This window comes from Sinohyriopsis cumingii, chromosome 11 (assembly GCF_028554795.1).
Source record: "Sinohyriopsis cumingii isolate HCF-2022 chromosome 11, ASM2855479v2, whole genome shotgun sequence".
NCBI lineage: Eukaryota > Metazoa > Mollusca > Bivalvia > Unionida > Unionidae > Sinohyriopsis > Sinohyriopsis cumingii.
Window position 1 is genome coordinate 38,739,157 of NC_142971.1, and position 22,529 is coordinate 38,761,685.

A 22,529-nucleotide genomic window follows, 5' to 3' on the forward strand; every position below is an offset into this window, starting at 1 on the left:
GATAACATATTCTGTATATGTAAGCTACTCTATTTTATTTACTGTATGTGTGATTGGTAGATAGAACAGTTATTGCATAATACCTTTGTATCTAAGCATGAAAAACGGTCCAGCAAAGGATGTACTCTTCAACGGAGAAAATAAAAAACAGCCACAAAATATAAAATCCCCCCCCCCAAAAAAAAGAAATACCCCCCCCCCCCCCAAACACCCTGGATGCCAAAAGCCAAATATACTTAAGAGGATATTCTATTGTCCTACAAATATTCCTTAAAGACTCATAAACATGAACGAAACCGGTGGGTTCTTTTAATGAACAGAGTGACAGACGAAGCATACTGAATAAGAAAATGAACTGCATTGTCAATATAACATCAGAAACAAATTTTTTAACTAGAATTTATTGATTTATATACAGTGACAATGACTTCATAGTATATATGCTAACATTGTATACAAAATTATAAAACTTGTATGCACTAATATTCCCTGTCACCAATGATAAAATTAATAAAAGAACTGATTAGTATAAAACTGATTTGACACTAATAATTTTATCATGTTTCTTCAAAGGAGATAACATTGTTTTCTTCCTCGATTTGTGTACTGTCCTGATGAAAATAATAAAATTATTAATGACAGAATAAACAAAAAACAATATGTAGCAACAACTAGCTAGCACAATATTGCTTGTAAGAAAATAAACCATATCCAATCTATCTTTGAATAAACCATATCCAATCTATCTTTGAACTGAAATAAGACGTGAGACCAGTGCATTCTCTGTAATAGTCTCCTGAAGACAATGAACAGTATGTTTTTGATAGTAAACAATCGTTTCCACTTGAACAAAATTGACAGAGTACAATGCAAATTGTGAAATGCTATAGAAATAATATTTTACATTTTTGCTAAATTTCGCTGGGTTCCCTAGGTAAACAAAAATTAAAATTGCCGGCATTTATTCTCGGATGTGCACTCCATGCTTATCCAACAGCTTCCATTTTTGTACTCATCACTACAGATATTTTTACTTCGCAGACGTGGTCTTTCCATGAAGTTTGCGAAATATGTGAAACAAAGTTGATTTGTAGCAAGCCAGAATATTATAAAATGATCCTTGTGAAAACTGCAATTTTTGTAAGCAGATTTTTTTAAATATAAATTGTATAGTTTGTTTTTCAGTTCATACTATATATTCAAAGGTACCAGTGAATGTTCGGGTTCGCCTTTTCCCTGAGGCCTGATCCTCCGCAAAGGTTTTAAGGCATTCGGCGAGGTGATACCGCTGCCAATGACAAAGATGAACGACATCTTGCTAGCAATGGAATGCATTTTTTCACAGAAAAAGGGGAGATAAACATTATCATTCACACACTAGAAATTTGTTTCAAATGAATATGCAAGAATACACATATAATAACGTCTCGTTTCTGTTTACTGATAGACCTCTTCTTACAGATCAATAATACAGAGCTTTGCCAGATTACAAAAAGTGATAAATCATGTTTTGTACTGAAACAGTAAAGAATGAATGACAGTTGGTATTGATTAACAGTGAAAACTGAAATTATTTCTTTTGGACGTATGCATCGAGTAATCAGAAACTTGCTTTATTTTAAGTACTCTAAAAGCAATAATTTGTGAAAAGATTCTAGGCTAAATTATACCAATTTTTTACACTTAAAAATGCATGCTGCTGCATAAAAATTGGCAAATTTAATGGGTTAGAATGAAAGAATTAATTTATTTCAAAATTGGAATAAACTACAAATACTTAGCATTGAAAATTATAAGCAAAATACAACCCAAATAATGTATATACTTCCGAACCAGAACTTTAAAATTATTAATAAGAAACAAGCCATTATCACGGTACTTGTATCACATTTGTACTCAAGTACAAATATTCTTCTAGAGTAACTCTGTGTGTGTGTGTGTGTGTGTGTGTGTGTGTTCATTGCCAAATGGTATAAAACATTGTAATTTCAACTTGCATTAAAACCTTGTATCATTTGCGTCTGAGATGAAACCGTGCCGATGATCTTGCTTAAGAGATTCGTTGATAACATCGTAAGGAGAATGGTCTTCATTGGTTGGCTCTGTGACAACATCGTAAGGAGAATGGTCTTTCTTGGTTGGTTCTGTGATAACATCGTAAGGAGAATGGTCTTTATTGGTTGGCTCTGTGACAACATCGTAAGGAGAATGGTCTTTCTTGATTGGTTCTGTGACAACATTGTTTGGAGAATGAGCTTGTTCTTTTGTGTCTTTGGTTACATCGTGAAAATTGTCCCGCGTTTGCGACTTTTTGTACTTTTCAGACATAAAGAGTTCCTCCACTTCTTCCAGCGTTTTGTTCTTAGTCTCAGGAAGCACGAAGAAGAGCCAGATGAATCCAAGTAAGCTGATCCCGCAGAAAAGCCAGAATGTACCTATAATAATAATAATAATAATAATAATAATGATGATGATGATAATAATAATAATAATAATAATAATTTAATTAGAGTAGGTGATTAAATTTGTCCAAGACTATTCTCTTTTGAAGCCCTCATATTTAAGAATACAAGTAGAAAAAAACTTGCACTGCAACGGAATGACTACAATGTAAGCATTAAGAAAAGGTCTATGTGTTTGACGACGTAACCCCAAATTGACGATATATCTCAAAATTGACGACAAGTGGCACTAACTGCAGCGCCATTTTACAATAGTTAGCAAGTGATTTCCGGATTTTGCCAAATAAAGATAGATGAACCGTCCATTTTGTTACTTTATCGCCTCAGTTTATTATTTTTGTTTAGGTAAAGAATAATAAACAAAGAGGATATATTCTAAATTAAACTTCATTGCACTAAGATTGAACCATACATTTTTATGCTTTGGACGCGCTTTTCTTGGATGTAATTCTAACGATAAATCTACACGCTTTGGACGCGCTTTTGTTGGATGTAATCCTAGCGATAAATCTACACACGTTGGTTGCGGTTTTCTTGGATGCTGGTTGCAGTGATATTACTCTGCTGCAACTTCCACTCTTAAAACAGAAAATACAAGACCTGAAATTCTACTCAATCGGCACACACTTTTTTTTGAAGTAAATCACCGAAAAGTGAAATGCTTTTTTTTTTATTTAGACTGACTGGGACTGTTGGAAATAAAGTAGGACTTAGAGATATTAAACGATGAAATTGCTCTCGCAAACTACTTGGCCTATGCCTTTCATGGTCAAAGAAATTTAATATGAGTCAGTATTTCTTTTCAAACTGGTTTTATTTAGGTATTATCTGATAGGTTGATTTCAGAGAGAAATAAATGAATGGTTCAGGAAATGAATCACCAAAGATTTCAACACAATTGTTTTTTCAGTGGTTGTATGGCTTTTACTCGACCACACAAATCGAGTAATTTTTACTTCCTGCAATTTGCTCTCATTGTTAAGCTTCCAAGTTAACATAATTTAATTCCTAATAATGTAAATTATGTTACTCACTGTAGTTAAAGCCTTTGATGAAATATGTCAACAATGAACTTTCTACTGTCTAACACAGGTTTACTTTTGGCACTATTTAATTTGAGACCAAACAGTACACGTATAGCAGAATATTCCAAAACCTGAAATGATGTTCCAGTACAAGAGTATGCCATCTGAAAATAATGTTATATCGTAGACAGATTATTATATTAATACTCTTTATTTTCAATATTGATTCCATTTACTGTCTTTTCATTTTCAAAAAAATTACAAAGATTGTGGCACATAAAAGAAACAGTAGGGACTGATTTGATCATCTTGGCGATAACCTCTTGTTATTTAAAATAATTTGAGAAGGAATCTCTTTTGTATCAATACTGACGAAATATTTCTGTAACAGTTTTATTCAAATTTTGCATCATACGACCAAAGTTACAAATGTGGAAAACACGTTATGCCAAATATCTAGGAAACAGAATCAAAGATTTCTTTCCAAGTCAAAAAGAAGTAAATGTTCATTTTTCTTGTCCATGATCTTATCTACTGACATAACATGGTTTAAATATAGTCGGTCATCATGTGTAAATACTGCTGTTATACAGGAATATCCAATTATTATGATAACTTTATTATGATTACTGACTGATAAAACAGGCAAAACACTTCAGCTTTTAATTGATTAAGATAAAGCATTTCTAAATGGAATGGTGTGACCAGACAGGTGCTAACTGGTATTGGTTCAAACATTAGTGTAATCAGACAGTTGAAATTGAACACTTGTCCGGTCAAACTTTATTAAACATAATAGTTAAAGTATGCACATACTGGCCAATCAAACACTATGCCGAAACTAATTACTGTAATTGAAACAAAGAACAATAAACAGTAAACTGTATTTATTACAACATTACACCGTAGAAATCTCATATGTAATCAAACAGCTGCAGTCTTCTTAAGGCACCACTCAGTCAAAGGTGGACGACTGGTCTAAGCCGCTTGCTTTTACAGGTCACTCACATCTCACCTCTTTTCGCGTGGGCTTGGGTATGTTAGAAAGCATGCCAGTAGCGTCCTGCGGGTCGGTGGTTCGTCGCGGGATTTCCTGGGTTATTCCTGTACCAAATACATTGGCCGCCATTTATAGCCTGTCATGTGCTGAAAAATGTCCTTAAACGAAGAAAACCAACCAAGTCATCATAAGAAGATCATTTGTTCGCAGATTTCGTGCGTTGAATTTGTCCGATCTTTTTTTGCCGTACGCTGTATTCAGGGCCGTAGAGAGCGATCACGGGCTCTGGGGTAAGAAACAACCTGGCCTCTTCTAATTCTTGTTCAAACAAAATATTTCTTTTATAAAATTAAAAAGTGTTGTTCGGAAGGGGGTCCTCATTACGGGCCAGGGCTCCGGGGATATATCCTAGGTTACCCGCCCCCCTTGTCGGCTCTGTTTGTCCCATATTATATTTCCGTGCGCAATATTTGCCCCTTATTATATTCCCGTGTGCTGAAATTGTCCCATATTCTCTTCTTGTGCATTGTATTTTTGTCCCATATTCCATTCAGTCGATTAAAATTTATTATGCATTTTGATAGTTTTCTCTTACAAAATGAATTCTGCAAGCCCCGGTTTTATGAATGAAATATGGTGCTTAAGTGGGTTCAGACAAAATCGATTTTTCGGTGAATTTAAAGAATGACAACTTGTTTAAATTATAAATTGTTAACAAATTTATCCTATGTTATTAAAATATCCTATTGGGAACATAAATTAGGTGAAACAGTTACTGTTCTGATTTTTATTTGTTACAAAATTAACCGCTCCGGTGGCCTCATGAACGGCGTTTTGGGGTGGCAAGTGGGGTGAGCGCTCCAGGCCCTGCTCTTGAAGGGACCCTGCGCTTCAGACCTAAGGTCGTCCTTATGAGTTTTTCAAGCTATATTCTTCGGTAAATTGGAAACGTGATACAGGCCGCACGTAATGCACTCAAAGATGCAAGTATGAAAAGGAACTTACGATATTGCGAATTAAACACCAAATTATTCTAGAAATACAGACACTAGTCCTAATAATAAACATTTTGAATAAACTTGTTTGACAATTCAAATTAAGTGAAACGCTGACAGCGTTGATGTACCTTTGATGACGTGTATTGTCGTATTGTACCAATAGCATTTTATTGCAACACAGTAATATAATTCCAGGTTTAAATACACAATAAATCCCAGGGAATGTATCTGTGTATGAATGTTTTTTTAATGAGCACTCTGTATTTCCAGAGAAAAAATATTTGAATTATAATTTGGACAAATAAATTCTAACCCAAATGAACGTCTGAACACAACAATAATACATACTGATTCTGCTAGATCTTAAAGCACGAATGAATAACATTTTCAGTAACATGATTATTTAATCTTCAACTTGCCCTCAGGTTACAATTAACATTTTCTATATAAAAAAAACCCATTACCTAATGGAAAATAACCCTGTAGAAACTTCTTAATTTAACAAAATAAAATGTTAGTTATAATTAGAAAGTCTGTTACTAAAATTATAATATAGAGCATAGAATATGTCAGGTACGCCAGGTAAATTGTAGGGGAATTTCAATAACCTAGAAAATAAACATGTTTACTTCTATTAATAATGATCGTGATATTAAACCCATACATACAGAGAATATTTTAGCTATGTAATAGTTGTTTAAAAATAAACAAAATCAATAATTCAGGTTAAGTAGAAAATAAACTTGATTTTGGACAAGGTTAAGTCCAACAGATAATGTTATATTACAATAGCATGTAATGAAACAAAAACAATTGACAAACAAAGCAATGCAAATTAATTATGTGTAACACATCCTTTATTATAAAAAGATTTATGCAATAAAGATTTCATTTTACTATTAGTCAAATATACACGTGACTCAAAATTGCATAAGATGAAATCTTATGAGTGAAACAAAGTATACATGAAACAATATAATATTACCAGACACGTGAAAGTGCATCTGCTGTTAAATTGTCTTTTCCCTTAATGTGCCTGATGTCAATATTGTATTCCTGCAACATCGAACTATGCCTTAATATTCTCTGATTTTTGTTTTACATCTTACCAATGAAATTGAGGGGATTGTAATCACTAAACACAATAATCGGAGAAGGAGCTCAACTTCAAAATGCTTTAATGTCAATATCAAAACTAAACATTCCATCTCGCTAAAAAAAATTGCACACTTGATGATCTACACCGTTTTTGTCTTCTTGAATCAATAGTGCACCAACCCCAACATCACTTGCATCAAAAGATATTTTAAAGGATTCACTGAAATTTGGAGTTGAAAGAACTGGTGCGCTCTTAGATATGGTCTTTAACTTAACAAAAATATCCTGACATTTTTCAGACCAATGACACTTGCCTTTCTTGCACCATAACTTTGTCAGGGGTTCAGCAATTAAGGAAAAATTGGAACGAAAATTTCGATAGTATCCAGCCATACCCGAAATTCGCATCAGTTGCTTTTTACTAATATGCACAGGGAATAATTCAGAGATTACTTGACCTTAGCATCTATAGGTTTAACGTGTCCTTGTCCCACAATATATCCTATAAATGTAACACAAGAACAACAAAACTCACTTTTCGGATAAATTAATTGTCAAATTTGCATCAGCGAGCCTGTCAAAGAATTTCCGAATTGTCTCTAGATGATCTTCTAGGTATCGTTGCAGATGATGACATCATCGATGTAAGCATCACACTTATCTAGACCAGATGTAATCTTGTTTATTAAACTTGAAAAGTAAAAGGCAAACTTTCATGCAAAATGGCTTCACTATATATTGATAAAGTCAATCTGTAGTCACGAAAACAGAAATTTCCTTTGCCCTTTCCGTCAGAGAAATTTGCCATAATTCTTCCAAAAGGTCAAATTTGGTGCCATATTTTGCATTTCGAATTGTATCAATGCAGTCATTGTTTTGGGGCAATGGAAATTAATGTTTTAATCAACACTTTTCACCTTCCTATAGTCTGTGAACGTGCGGTAGGTATTGTCTGGTTTTTCTGGTTTTCGTACAAGTATACATTGTGCACTCCAGTCACTTTTACTCGGTTCTATGAAATTATTTTCCAGCAAATACTGAATTTCTTTTTCTTCTTCAAACATTCCTGTTTGAGAGGGTTCATCCTGTATGCAAGCTGTTTCACAGGTGTGGAATCTACAATTTCATCGTCATGGTAGATTGTATTTGTCATTGTAGGAACATCTAGAAACAAGTGCTCATATTCAAGCAACAACTGTTTTAATTCTTCTTTTCTTGTTGATGCAGATGTTAAAGTTTCTGGTCCATATTATTCACAGTTTCTGAATTCCAAAGATTTGTTACTCCAAGGTCACTACAGTTCGATTGCATTTAATGCTTAAATCCTATGTGGGACAGGTGCAACTAAATTAATTGCATGATTATCCTGGCTATCTCTACCAACATACTCCTTCAAGATATTAATATGGCAAAGTTGGTTTTGTTTTCGTCTCCCAGGAATATTGATATAATTTAAATCATTTACTTACTTTTGAACTGTGTAGGGACCATAATACTTGGTCTGAAGAGGATCTTGTGATATGGGCAAGAGAGCCACAATTCTATCACCAGTCGAAAAACCACTTTCCCTTGTATATTTGTCATACCTTAATTACATTTTTGACTGAGTAGAGTGCAGATTAGTTATTGCAACCTCACAAGCCTTCGACAACTTGTACATAAAATCGGAAACATAATCGAGAAGAATATTTTCTATATCTTCATTTGAAAGAAGTGTCGCTCTTAACAACTTAATGGTCCACACACAGTATGTCTAAAAAATATCTAGCACAACTAGATGGAATCCTAAAGAATCATAGCTGATTCCCTAACTGCAACCAACAGTAAATGAACACCTTCGTCCCAATCTTTTCCAGCATCAAAACAATATGACAGAATCATATTTTTTCAGAGTTTGATGAAATCTTTCTTAAGCCCCTTTGTTTTCCGGGTGATAGGCAGAAGACTTTATTGTTAGATCACTAACTCATGCATAACTTGCTGAAAAATTCCAGACATACATTTTGATCTTTGATCAGACTGGGCACATTTGGGCAGACCAGATTGAGTGAAATCTTTATGAAGGCTTTTACTATTGTTTTAGTTTTAATATTCCTCAGAGGAATTGCCTATGGGAATCTTGTAGACGCACATATCATGGATGCCTGATTTGGTCTTAGGCAAGGGATTGAAACGGTCGCAATAAAACTGCTAAATGGTTCGTCGAATGAAGGAATAGGTTGCAGACCAGCCTTATGTATCTTATGAATGGTTTTTCCTACCATTTGTCATGTAGTATTTACAAATATCACTCTTAATTTTTGGAAAATACAAGTAGTTCAAGATCTTGTAATCGTTTTACTGACCGTTAAGTGACCAGCCAAAGATGTTTAGTGGGCCACACTGAGAATTTCATGTATATACGATTTTCGAACTACAATTTGATAGTTCGCTGACTATTTGCCACCAGCAAGTACCTCAGGTGGTCTCCATTTTCTCATAAGGACCCCATTTTTAACAAAATAAGAAAGGAATAATTATGTGGCTTCATTTTCGCTAATGGCCTTCTGAAGCAAACAGGAAATCTCGGGATCTTTTCCTTTTTAACGACAAGTGATTGTCATTTGTCACCCTGATTAGCAAAAAGAGAATGAGTAGTTAAAAGAATATCACTGGTCTCTCTTGATTCAGTTGCTTAATTTTCAATCTGCAGCAATCAGAAATAACGTGCCCATTTTTATTGCAATAGGAACACGTAGGAAGAGTTAACGACTTCTGATCAGTCTTATCAGAAACTTGATGTCTAAAAGTTGTACCAGTTTGAGGTTTGGAATTGCTCGTATTAGACTGAAATAATTTTTTACCGGAAGACTGCTGTGTAGAAGACCTATTGACAAAAGAACTTTGTGAGTTAAGGAATACAAATCATCTGTACCAGCAGCATTTTACAAAGTTTCGTCCTTATGTATATCAAGATACGTATTAACGTCACTATGGACGAAGTTCTTGAACTCTTCAACTAATATGAGTTGTCTGGGATTTTCGTTATTTTGACCAACGTTCTTGGCTAAGCACCACCTATCAAATTGCTGCTATTTTTCTCTTGCAAATTCAGCATGAGTTTGTTCAGTTTCTTTTTTATAGTTCCTAGATTTTTGTCGATAAGCCTCAGGTGCCAGCTCATAACCATTCAAAATGCATTCCTTAACCATATTATAATCAGCACTTTGCTGTACAGACAAGGAAGTGTAGATGTCACTAGCTTTGCCAAAAAGTGCACATTGTAATAAAAGCGTCCAATGCTAACTAAACCATTTCAAACTTTCTGCATTTTTTAATACGAGGAGAATATTTATCTACTTCTTTTTCCTAAAAAGAAGGTACTAAGATGATATTCCTGGTAACATCAAATCTTGAATTTGTAAGTAAAGTGAGGATATATTTTTCACTTCCAGCTCTAATTCTTTTATAAAATAAAATTCCCTTTCTACCTTTTCACTTTCTCTCTGTTATTCTCTCTCTCCTTTTTCATGTTGCTTCTTTATTTGCATTAACATATCGTCTCTTTCTCTCTCCTTTTCCTCTTTTTGTAACTGTAACTGTATTTGTCTCTCTCCTCTTTCCCCAACTGCATTCGTTTTTTTCTTCTTTCTGTAACTGAAAATGTCTTTCTTTTTTCTCATAAGAAACTCTAGCTTCATTAACTCTGATTCCATCTTGTGTTTCAATTTCAATTCCACAACTGGCAAGTTGGATCCAGATTTAGACTTATTATTCAAATCAAAAGCACTTTTAATCAAAACATTCTTTTCTACCAAATATTGGACCAAAATATTTTTATTTCCTGCTTTGCTAAAGAAGCTTTTGTCCAGAAAGATAATATTTTCTGGCAAGCTAGAGCAATTCATCCTTTTTTTAAGGAGTCTAAATTTTGCTAGGTAGGAATTGAAATAAAGCTCTCCAATTTAGATGACATTGTAAAAGCTTGTTGGTTTCTCTAATGATTTCTAAGATGTGAAATAATACCGGGGACTTGAAATTCCAAAACAATATGAATTTAAAATTCAAAAACAAAGTTTTCAGAAATATTGTTACAGAAATTCGTATCCCAATGACGAATCTCCAATTTTCTGTTACGAGTCTATGGTTTTAATATAAGTAACAGAGAAGAGTGAAAAGCAACAAGCTTTGAAAACTTCAACAAATAATTTATTTCCATAAATACAAAGTGGAAGTGATAAAAATAATTTACGGTACTGCGAATGAATTCTTAAATATTCATAGAATTACAAACAAGTTCTAATAATAAAAGTTCTGAATAAACTTCAGTAGAAATCCAGATTAACTCGAACGCTGAAAGTGATGATGCGCATGTGATGACCTGTATCGTGGTGTTGTACCAACAGTCTTCTATTGAATTACAGTAATATAATTCCAGTAATTGTCACCAAAGACATGGTTTTTCCCCCGTCAATTTACTAACAAGAATTCTTGTAAGAAGAACCAGTATGAACCATTTTTGGCGGTTTAAATATGAGATTTATAACTGAGATAGTAAGCCTGAAGAAACTGTCTGCATTAAGAATTATTTGGGGGAAAATGGTTCTGTTATTTTTAATAAGGAAGGAAACTTACTTCAAAATAGTTTTAGACTTATTACAGGAAAATTATTCATATGTTTCAGCTTCACTAAAAGCTTCCTATTTTTTCTCAATCAAAGAATACTCACCATATTTGGTAATGGTTTCTGTCAGAGTCAGGAAAGTCAGAGATACAATCAAGTTGAAAACCCAGTTGGTCACAGTGGCTATTGATACACAGGTGCTCCTGGCCCAAAGTGGATAAATCTCGGAATTAATCGTCCATGGCATTGGTCCTAAACCTATAAAATGTTAAATTACGGTTTAATTAATACATTACCCGGTCGGGTTCGGTTGGTTTAAAGCATTCACTTTTACACAGTGAGCTCTGTTAAAATAAAATAAATAGAAATTTCACTTCCCAATAGAACACAATTTATGTTAGATGGAAGAATTTGGCGTTTTAAATATCGTCATTTCAATGTAGTATTTATATACGTTTTTGGGTGCGTGGGTGGGTGGGGCCATAATATTCTTTTTTAATAATATGAATTTAGAAAATGCTTTAGTATTTGGCTGCACGTCTGAGTTCATGCCATGCTAGCAATATACAAAATCTAGGCCATTAGATTAAAATCTTTCCTCATTTTCCAGCAATCCGATCTTCAAAGTTCTAGTATAATCCATGTATTCTATATCATGTGTGTTGATCTGAATTCATTCTACTGGACGTTTCGGAAAAATGGACTTATTAATGTTATCAATTATATATAAGACTTCTTGCAAGTGTTCTAAAGCTTTTGATCATCAATACTCATAATGGAAGTTGACCTACCTGATTTTATTAACCAAAGACTGTGACTATTATTTGACTATCATATTATTATATTTCAAAGGTATAAACCAAAAACTATTAACTATTTTTTTTTAAAATTACCGATCGAGTTATAAGCTCACTTGCAAGGTAAGGAAAGACGGCGTACGAGATTGCTATGATCTACTGTTTTAACTAGTTTTCTATTTAATTCAAAGTAATTTAGTATTTCCAGATAAATGTGTGCTTATTCAAGAATAACTGGATCAGGAGAGGTTCCACTGTATTGGTCATTTGCTTTAATCATAGTACCTCTGATCTGAGGCATGAGGACTGAGCCGAGAGTAAGATAATTCAATTTAATTTTTTTGGAAACTGGGGGATTTGGATTGGAATGCTTCTCAGCATGTTTTGAATTTAAGTTATGAATTTTATGTCCGATTGTCAGATTTGTGGTTCTGACAGTCATATCTGTATAAAATGTAATATTTTGTGGGGTGGGCAAGTTTTAGGCATACTAGTTCAATCAATAATTGAACGTCCACTTGTCAGCTAAAGGTTACCACGTCGCAAACACATAATGCTTGCTGAGCCTTGCTACTGCTGTGTGTGTGATTCAGTTATGACAGCTTCGCCAAGAGCTTGATAACTCGAACAGTTCCGACACCTTGGAGACAATCTCTTTAAAACAAATATAAATTCAAATAGGCTTAACTTCAACATGTCGTCTTCAGTTTTTATAAAGTTTTCAATATATACCGAGAATGCATATAATTATCATAAAAGTGGATATTTGGGTAAAAAATGTATTCAGAGCTCTTTGCTCTGACAATAAATCACTTATGTCACTATATCACTAGCATAATCTAACATATTATAAGCCGTAATTTTAATTCATGTGTTTGTAATCGATGATTTTACTACTGGAACTTTCCATCACCATATAAACAATCTATTCACAACGGCATTCCCGTTTGGGACAAACATTTATAACAAAAAGTTCGTGAACAAGTTTTCCTTCAAGTTGTACACAAAACAACCCTGCCCGTTGCCCCGTCGATCCCCACAGAACGTTCGCCACCGACATTCTGTTATAGAGTAATTTTCCAAGGGTAAAAACTACTCTAAGAGTTTCTTTGCCAGAGATATGTCACTCAGGCTTATTTTTCCGATTAGAGCAGAATGTTTTCACTCAGCGTCGGTGTCAGTTAAAAATCCATTCCTCGAAAAAGTCCCAACAATTTGTTTAAATGTATCAACTATAACAGAAAGTGTTGCTTGAACCTGCCGACTTATCATATGTTCTAGCATCGGACCAAATCTCTCAGAAGCGTCGTCTTATAGCTTGCACTTCTGGTACAATTATGCCTCAGTGTAACTTTAATTATTTATACGTTGTAATATTCTTTTACGATTCAGAGTCTAACCTTTTACAATTCATGCGTTCATGAAAACGTGAAGTTGATTCAAGCCAGATATCAACGGATTATGGCATATAATCTCGTAATTGTGCTATCCATATTCGAGTAACTATCTCTTTTTACTATCGCGGGGTCAGGGGTCAGTAGCTGAGTGCTCATTGTGTTGTACTAGGATTACTTTCCAAACCAGTCCTGCTAACGTACAGCATTCTTCGGCAAGACTTTGCCCTCATTGCCCAGCAAAAGCTAATGAGAGTCACAAGTCAATGACTTCAAAAGCGTGCAGAACCCAGTCAAATCTGGTATGTTGTTTTGCGTTTTTGATGGTTAGTTAATTGCAAGGCCAGCAGGAAAACAGATATTTAATATAATAATATTTACCCGGTGCAAATCCGAGTACAAACAGAGCCAGGCCTAGCACAGCCATCCACGTGTAGTCAGACGGGCAATATGAATCGGCCCAGTGGTATATTCGCTTGCTCCTCTCTAGGTCATATACATTGGTGGCATTGCAACGAGACGATGAAAAATTGGCATATCTCTCTGGAAACTTCTCGTACACGTTTAAGCATGTTCCCGTCGTTAGTTCCTTTCCTACCTGATAGCAAAATCCACAACCCTTATTGTCGACACATGCCTCGCATTTGCTATAAAAGATATTTTAATTATGAAAGACAGAATTATTATACGCTCTATTTGCAGTCAGAGCAATATATTTTCTGTAAAGCCTACATATTATCCTTTTCGTTTACTTGATTCAGTAATGGCACTGGATTGAATTATTATATCATATGATATGCAGGAACTTCATTCTAATTGTGTTTATAATGCCATAATGTAATGTACGATTTTTGTGATTTTAGATATGCATATATATATAAATAATGGTTTCCTTCAAAAACACCCGTTGGCAGTGCTTTTATGTTACGTGATTTTCAACACCTTTGCCAAAAGATCAGTGCTGTGTTTATCGCGCTCTCTACCAGTGTAGTTTTCGACAAAAATGTATCTTAACTGATTCAGGAACAAACAAACGACAGTAGAATTCACGCGCACAGATGTGTGATGTGTCAGAAATCTGTTGAAGCGAGCGCTTAAGACGACTCGTGTCACGGCCCTAAAAGAGAACAACTGTACAAGAACAGCGCCATAAATTTAACAAATTTTGAGTTTTACAACGTTGTTTTCTGTGATCTTAGAGTATCCATGGAAATTAAAAACTAGATGTTTTTCTAAAACCTATATTCTCCGAGTGCAGACGCAACGTTCTACTTCCAGAAAGTTCATAAATTTGTAAAAAGGATTTAAAATTATATACTAACATGAAAACCAACTCAGGTAATCTAATATATAGAAGCTCGCAAATGGGTAATGATTTAATATTGAATTTATGAAACGAGTTGAATAATGTGCAGCTTTGGTATTAAATTATTACCCACTTGAGATTTTCTTTATCACATAGTTTTTATTTTAATAGAAATATGAGTGAAAGAAGAAATAATTACATTTGTTGCGCGTAAAGAAGTAGTCCCTGGAATGTTTTGCTCTGTTATATAATTACAAATAATTATTAGTATAATTTATATCAATTATAATAAAAGAGCAACTATCAGGTTCACTTCTTAGCATTGCTGGATATGTAAAGGGTTGGTTATAGATTTATAGTAATGTATTGTTATCGGAAATATCCATTATTTGAGTTGGGACAGTAGACTATAATAGACAGAGGTGAATTTATTTATTCCTATAAGTTAACATTTTAAACTGCTGGATTTCATTTTAAAGGTATAACCATACCCCTTTCCACTCGCACGCTATCAACTGACCAATTCTCTTTGTTTTATTTGTTGTTGTTATTATTCTTGTTTGGGGTTGAACGCCATTTTTCAGCGCATGATAATCCATATATGGCATAACGGGACCATGGGGTTAGATGAGTTAAATTAAGACAGAAGTGACATCTTTCCAAAATCTCATTTGAGTAGTTGATTCGAAAAAAATGGCAGCCAAAATGTTAGTAGTAATAGTAAAACCAAAAGGTTCCAGTAGGCGGGGTAATTAAATTTTCCCACGATCGCAGCCAATCAGTAAAGAGAATATTGCGCAAAAACTTTTCATAGGCTTATTTGGACCAATCACTAAAACTGACATGTTAACATCTTGTAATATCAAAAATATTAAACTAAACACACTACAGATAAAGTGTACCAATTCTGTGATAAACATAAATAAACGCACCTCAAATGTCTAAATCAGATTAATTTTGCTTAATCGTGCTAACAAGGTTTTGGTCAAAAGAAGTCTAAATCCCAAAATTTCAAACATGGATACCGAAAAATGATTATAATGGCCTGAAAATCTAACCAGGTCATCTATGTAAGAATACAAATCAGCTCCGCAAATTTCTTTCTTTAATATCTCAAGCTGTTTTCGCTTAGTCATGCAAACAAGGTTCATGTCGAAGAAACTTAAAAGACCAAAAGGTTCAAAACAATGTTTGAAACCTTTACAAATCGCAGCAATGACATGAAAAATCAAATCAGGTCGTATGCATACGGACACAAGTGTGCTAGTACAATTTCACTTGTCTACAGTGAATAGTTTTGTGCAGTATTGTTAGCAAGCTTCTCGGTACAGACAGACAGACAAACATGATTACTCAGCTGCTTACATAAGAATGTCTTATATCTAAAGAAAATGCTCTGTGATATTGCTCATGAGATGATGCAATGGTAAAATTATATATTGATCTACTTACTTGTATGTGACACAGTCTCCACTGGAAGCATTGCCGTCTAGGCTATAGATGGCCGTGGTATTGATGGACGGGGTGTGGATTGACGAAAGCTGGAAGCCAACGGCAAGTATAACTAGGGCTATCATTACACCTGTAATACAGATCAAAGGAACGGTAATACGTGTAAAACCATCTTATAATACGACCACCTAATTATAGAAACGTAGATGTTAAAAAGTAAGATTTTCCTGCTTTCTGTGTTGCATTGCTTTCATTCGACCATGGGTTAAAGTTGAAACAAATAACGATGATTGATTGGTGTTGCACGGCACATCAGTATAAGAGAGGCTGTTTAGCGCTGAGAGACAGGAAGTAATACACCATGGAAACTGACATTTGAACTCGCAACCAAAAACGATAATCCCTGCATAATAACCACTGGGTCACCGTGGCTCTTTTCATAACAAGGAACATATTTACTCGCTATGCAGCTCCCCAAGCCACGCTACAGGCATATGGCTGCCCAGTGTTTAGGTCTCACTGGATAGTTTCGTATTTTGACATCCCCCTAATTTTTAAGATAGAAGGCATGAACCTAATTATCACAAGCCTAGCATTTATAACTTCACACATAAGCTAAATCTATAATGCGGTTTAGATTTACTTTGAGTTAGGCTTGGAAATAGGTTGGCTTGTTGGTGACTACCTGTCGCAGTTAGATGAGCACTGGAGATCAAATGCGTAACTTGCGCTGCAAATGAGCTGCCGACTTGGCTTACGTATTTTTGTGTGTCTGCTACAGAGGTAAATATCTAAAAATCTAGATGGTTGAGGGGTGATGAAAAGTATGCTAATTTGTTATAGTACTAGTGAACTTTATTTATGCATAAGGCACATACTGATTCTTTTAGCTGCCTTGTCACAGAAAACTATTCAAAATAGCTATTTCTTGTCAAAAATGAATGTAAAATTTAGGGGTTGGTGGCAGTGTTAGTTCAGTATAAAAACCACCAGTTGCGTCAGGAATTAACCTGATTACTGCAGTCAAAATCTCACATGTATGCTTTCTGCAAAAATCATTAGTATATTTTTATTTGTATCTTCAGTGTAAAATTATTGTAATTTTTCTGTAATTGGTCATTGTCGGATGAAAATTCACCAGATAAACTGTCCAGTGAGACCTTAATGACATTTAAACACAATTTTGACTATATGGTGGAATTATACGGTTAGATCTGAAAATATACAGGTGAAATAGCGAAACATATTATGATATATAAGCTCCTCCAATTAACCGTGAATATTTAACCAATCAAGATAAAAGGCAAAGATCTTACAAAAAGATAGCAAAGCATGCAACGGTTAAACATCAAATCTTCAGGAATATGAATCATTCCAAAAATACATATTTTCTTGTACAAGATAGAAATTTAAAGTTCTTTATAATGTAAAACGAAAGAAAGAAATTTAAGATATGTTTGCTTGAATCTTGAAATATATTATACTGCACAATCGTTAAACCGTATCACTAGCTTGAGCGCGCAAGCGTGCCTCTGTGTGTGTGTGTGTGTGTGTGTGTGTGTGTGTGTGTGTGCTGTCCGAGAGAGAGAGAGAGAGAGAATTTGAGATCAAACTGTATACGGTAAACATAGACAACATCATTACAGTTTTATGACTCTAGGTCTAAAAATATGTAACTGGAAGAAATGAAACCAACAATTGAATAAAAAAAATCACGAAGTAGTTTATCCCTCTACGATATAATGTGAAAATTCAAGAGACGCTTAAAAAATATGAACTATATCCGAAATAATTATAAATGTCCTATCAAAAGTAAAAAAAATAGAATGTTCCGAATGAATGCAAGTAGTCTTGAATGTCATGATATACCACAATGATGCAATCAAGAATGCTTTTGAATGTGTTCACAATAGTTCCAGAATAAGGTGTTGATCTAATTTCAATGATCATTAGTAATTCCAATGAATAATGTAAATAAATAATTCCTCTCGAATTTAATCTGGATAGACTGTAAACCCTGATAAGAAATGGATTTCAGAGACTGACCGAAGATAGGAATGAATGAATTATTCTTTGCTAAGTCTCTATTTACACACTTTTTCACTTGACCTAGATGTGAGGTCATTCTAATGGGAAATTGCATTCAAATGGTAAATAAGTCTGTGTCTAGACTGTTCTTAACTAAAAAGTTAAGTCAACTTCTTATTTACAATTTAGAATCATGAACACAAGTTAGTCATATAAGCATCTTATGTGCAAATGACAATTATCTTAAAGAACCATCAACATTCAAGGACAAATTTAAGCCGGTGGCGATTATGCCTAAAACTAGTTATAAATGTTGGGAATTACACGTGCTACTGCAAGACAGCTGTTGTTTTACACTTGCGCTCTTCAGGGCCATGACAAACGAGTAGCTGACTACGCTCAGCAGTGCCCCCACCCCTGTCTCGCGAGCAGGCGGATGTAGATTAGACCGGATACAATATCCTGCATGCCGTAAGATGCCATTATTTTTGGCAATTCGTTTTGCGCAGGGATGCGTCCTTGACGATGTTCCAGCTGCCCAGGTATGGTTTTTATAAACCCTATGCTTCTCAAATAAAAATCTAACCCTGTTACATGTGCCGTCTATGTGACGTTCATGGCGGCATACCAATGTTTCCCCATAAAAAATAAAAAGGAAAGGGACATAAACTGTAAATGAACGTCGTCTTGACGAAACTATATTCTTGCAATGCTCTAATTAAGAAGTGTGTAATCTGAATTACAGAATTCAGTGGAATAGGATATAGAGTACATATTTTTTTAAATTCTTTGTTTATTACGGTCTCCTTTCATATGTTAGGAATATAAAAGTTTGTATGCTTTATACTGTTATAATCATAGTGTGAATCCGAGAATCATAGAAAGATCATTCTTAGTTTTAACATGGAAGTTTAGGAATATTATTTAACATCAGAAGTCAAAAAGATTAATTATAAATGTATCATTCTTAAAAACATTATCTTGAACGTTAAAGATAAATTAAAAGTTTAGATTTTATATAAAATTAAATATGTTTTAATGCATGCAAATCCACGAGAATGCGGCTTGTTTCAAATATTCAGCTTCGTTAATGAAGGATTTTACCTTTTTGCCTTCATCTTTATTTTGTATGTCTTTTTTTAAGGTTGAGGGGACACCTAAACTTATTCAGCATTATATATATATATATATATGTCGTTAAACCCTATACATCGATAAAGGTTCCGATGACATGCGTAGATTGACTCATGTATAGTCCCAAACAGACAGGGCCGGCCTGAAGATATAGGCAACCGAGGCCGTCGCCTAAGAGATAGATGTCAAGGGGCACCAAACTAGACGGAAGTGTATTTTTTCCGGGGGTGGGGTGGGGGCGTCAAAGTCAATGTTTGCACGATGCGCCAAAAACCTTTGGGTTGGTTCTGCAAATAGCGTATTATATTTGCAAATTTTCTACGTCTAATCCAGTTTTAAAAAGTGCACAACATTTCAGTTGGTGAAGGGTTTCATTGATTATTAATTTCCGAGTTCGTTGATTTTGTAATAATATTGTTTATACACTGTTTAAAGAGTTAAAACTATGTCCTGAACTGCTTGAGAAGGAATCGGAATCTTTACTCGGGTTTCGTATTTACGTTAAAATGCTCTTGTGATTTGCTCTTTTTTTGTACCGTATTGACGCATACCTAACAAACTGATAAGGGTCAGTATCCTGCGGCCCATTTTCTCTACCAGACCAATACCGATGAAAGTGGCTAGGCAGTTGACAGCATTCGGCACGCACACCAACCAGATAGCCATCTCTGTAGGGAACCCAGCCAGTTTTAGGATACTGGCACTGTAGTAACTGGAAGAGAAAACATACAATTCTTTGAATTTTTTTATCATTTCCTATCTGACGACAATTTGTTTGAAAGCATCCAACGTGCGAATGGGTGGGGAAAAATAGACATTGGGGTTTAGAAGATGGGGGATGAAGCTTAAGACATCTTGTTTATCAAACCTTGTAAGATGCTTCAGTCGCAGGACTTTACTGTTGCTATTCAGTTCTATAGCATCAACTGTTTGCTACATTTTTCCTGATATTTCAAACATGAACCCAAATTCTCCCAAATGAGCTGGAACAATAGCAAATATGTTACCTTGACCTGACCTATGTGACATTGACGTGAACTTTGAAAAGGTAACACTGTGATCTGTGAATGTGAAAATGAAAATATGTAACAAGTTTGTTGTACAATCCAAACTAGCTTTATAGTTCTCATGCTGACGTCAGAATCTACAGATTTACAGTTTTGGTGCTGATGTGAAAATTAACATACGTGCCAATCCATTCCCATGACCTTTTCAATAAGTATATGAATTTGGTGTCTCGGTTATATGGGTGTCATTTCGTTTCGTCCCTAAAACGTGCACAGTTTCAGTGTTATTGTGAACACAAGAAGAGTAACGTTTTCCTTATGTTGACCTTGACCAAAAATGCGGAACTCATCTGTTCATGCAATAATGAGATGATAAACGAAAATTCAAGTATTTATGCACCTATTTACATTATTTTATATTTCTTGGTACTTTTGTAAACAAAGACAACGATCATCTTCTCCAGCCCTTTTATATACTTATTTTCAGTGAATCAAACTGGATAAAAGGGCGACTAATTACCCAACCCTGCTCGATTGTCGCTTTGATCGCTTTAATATAAATGCATAAAGTGATTTTAAACCAACAACCAACAGTTTTAACAAATTCAAACTGATATACTAAAAATACAAGTTAATTTAAGCATCATTCAAATTATTTGATGTTTACTAGTCTGATTTGGTGTTTCTTCTTTGTAAAATATGAACCATACAACGTAAATTACTATTTTTATGCTTTGCGTTTAAAGAGCTAACTCTGAACTTCACACATAGTTGTGTCACGGGGAATTTGAAGTGAAAAGAACTGGAGAACGCAGAGAAAACTACCGGCTGTCTTTGGACGACTGCTAAGAACCAATTAGCAGAACCAAAGCGGTGCAAAAATAATGTACTAAACATTGCACCATCCAATTTTTGAATATTAATATAAACATTTCCGATATTGAATTGATTGCTAAGGAAATAGCTCTTATTAAAATTGTTTCACATCATGTTTTTGTAATCGTTGTCTGTATCTTACAATGGTCTCAGCTGATCAGAAATCTTAATAAATTAAATAATTACAATATTGTGTTCTTACATGACAGTATTGATTCCACAAAGCTGTTGAAATAGCTGTAGAGTACATCCGAGGACCAAGGCTTTTCTTACTGGCTGTGTAGTAAACACTCTAACGATGGCTAATCGATCACCGGCTTAGAAATTTAAAACAAAAGGAGGTATATAAGTTATTTTGATACTTAATTACAACATTATACATTTATTATCATGTGTTAAATTCTAAACGACAAAATTTGTTTATACTTCCCTGAGTGAAACCACAACATGAGCATTTATATCTAGGCCTCCAGCCTGCACCATTTGCCAAAAATATTACTCGTGAGAGCTCATAAAAAACCCAAAGAAAATTTGCTTGCGTGTAACATACTACCTTGTAGATATAGATAGGTAGAAAGTTGCGCGTGACGTAATTATATCAGAAAGTAAAGTTGGGGACCCCGAGTGGCCGAGTGGTCTAAAGCGCTCTTCGTTATGGATCACTGCCATCACACCTCTGTCTGCATGGGTTCGAGTCTAGGATTCGGACAATGTGGATATGTGAGAAAGCTTGCAAATAGCTTCTCGTGGGTCGGTGGTTCTTCCCGGGGTTCTTTCCGGGGTTCACCATTAATACTGGCCGCCATGCATAGCCTATCGTGTGCTGAAAAATGGCGTTAAACCCCACACCAACAGTAAAGTTCAAAAAGGAGTTTAAAGTTATTGTGAAATTTTCACCTTTAATTGGTATGTACCTTCTCATTCGATTAAGGAACAGTTTTCATACCTCTCTCACAAAAGAGGATTTTACGTTCAAATATGCACGCAGATCAAAGTCAAATGTCTTCATTACTAATTTGTCAAATATATAGGATCGCACTTGAATTGTACGCTATCAAGTGAAAATGTTTATATGTCTTTCCTTGCTTTGTACGCACGTAAAAGTCACAATGATGGTTGGAAGTTTCATTTGAGTTTTTCGGCACAATTTATGCATGGTGGTACGCAGGTCTGAAATCGAATCAGAGATAGATTCTAAGCTGAGTAGTTCGGCAATGTTTGTGAGTGTTACAAAGTAGAAACCAAATTGGAATTCATGGTCGGGATTTTAATTTGAGTTTAATTATTATTTAATGTTTTGTTTCTTTCAGAAATTGAATTATTTGATTTAGAATGTAATAACTAAGCCA

General features: G+C 34.6%; 1 protein-coding gene across 1 annotated transcript in view; it reads right to left on the reverse strand.

Annotated features, from left to right (window-relative positions):
* Positions 1-383: 383 nt before the first annotated feature.
* LOC149787952 (proton myo-inositol cotransporter-like) overlaps positions 384-22,529 on the reverse strand; it is a 55,899-nt gene continuing 33,753 nt past the window's right edge. Inside the window, exons 4-9 of the mRNA XM_089974216.1 lie at positions 21,383-21,497; positions 19,849-20,009; positions 16,136-16,265; positions 13,759-14,024; positions 11,292-11,444; positions 384-2,435 (exon numbers count right to left, since the gene is read on the reverse strand). Coding sequence (XP_089830342.1) covers positions 1,999-2,435; positions 11,292-11,444; positions 13,759-14,024; positions 16,136-16,265; positions 19,849-20,009; positions 21,383-21,497 — 1,262 coding nt within the window. The 3' untranslated portion in view covers positions 384-1,998. The remainder of the gene's footprint in view (positions 2,436-11,291; positions 11,445-13,758; positions 14,025-16,135; positions 16,266-19,848; positions 20,010-21,382; positions 21,498-22,529) is intronic.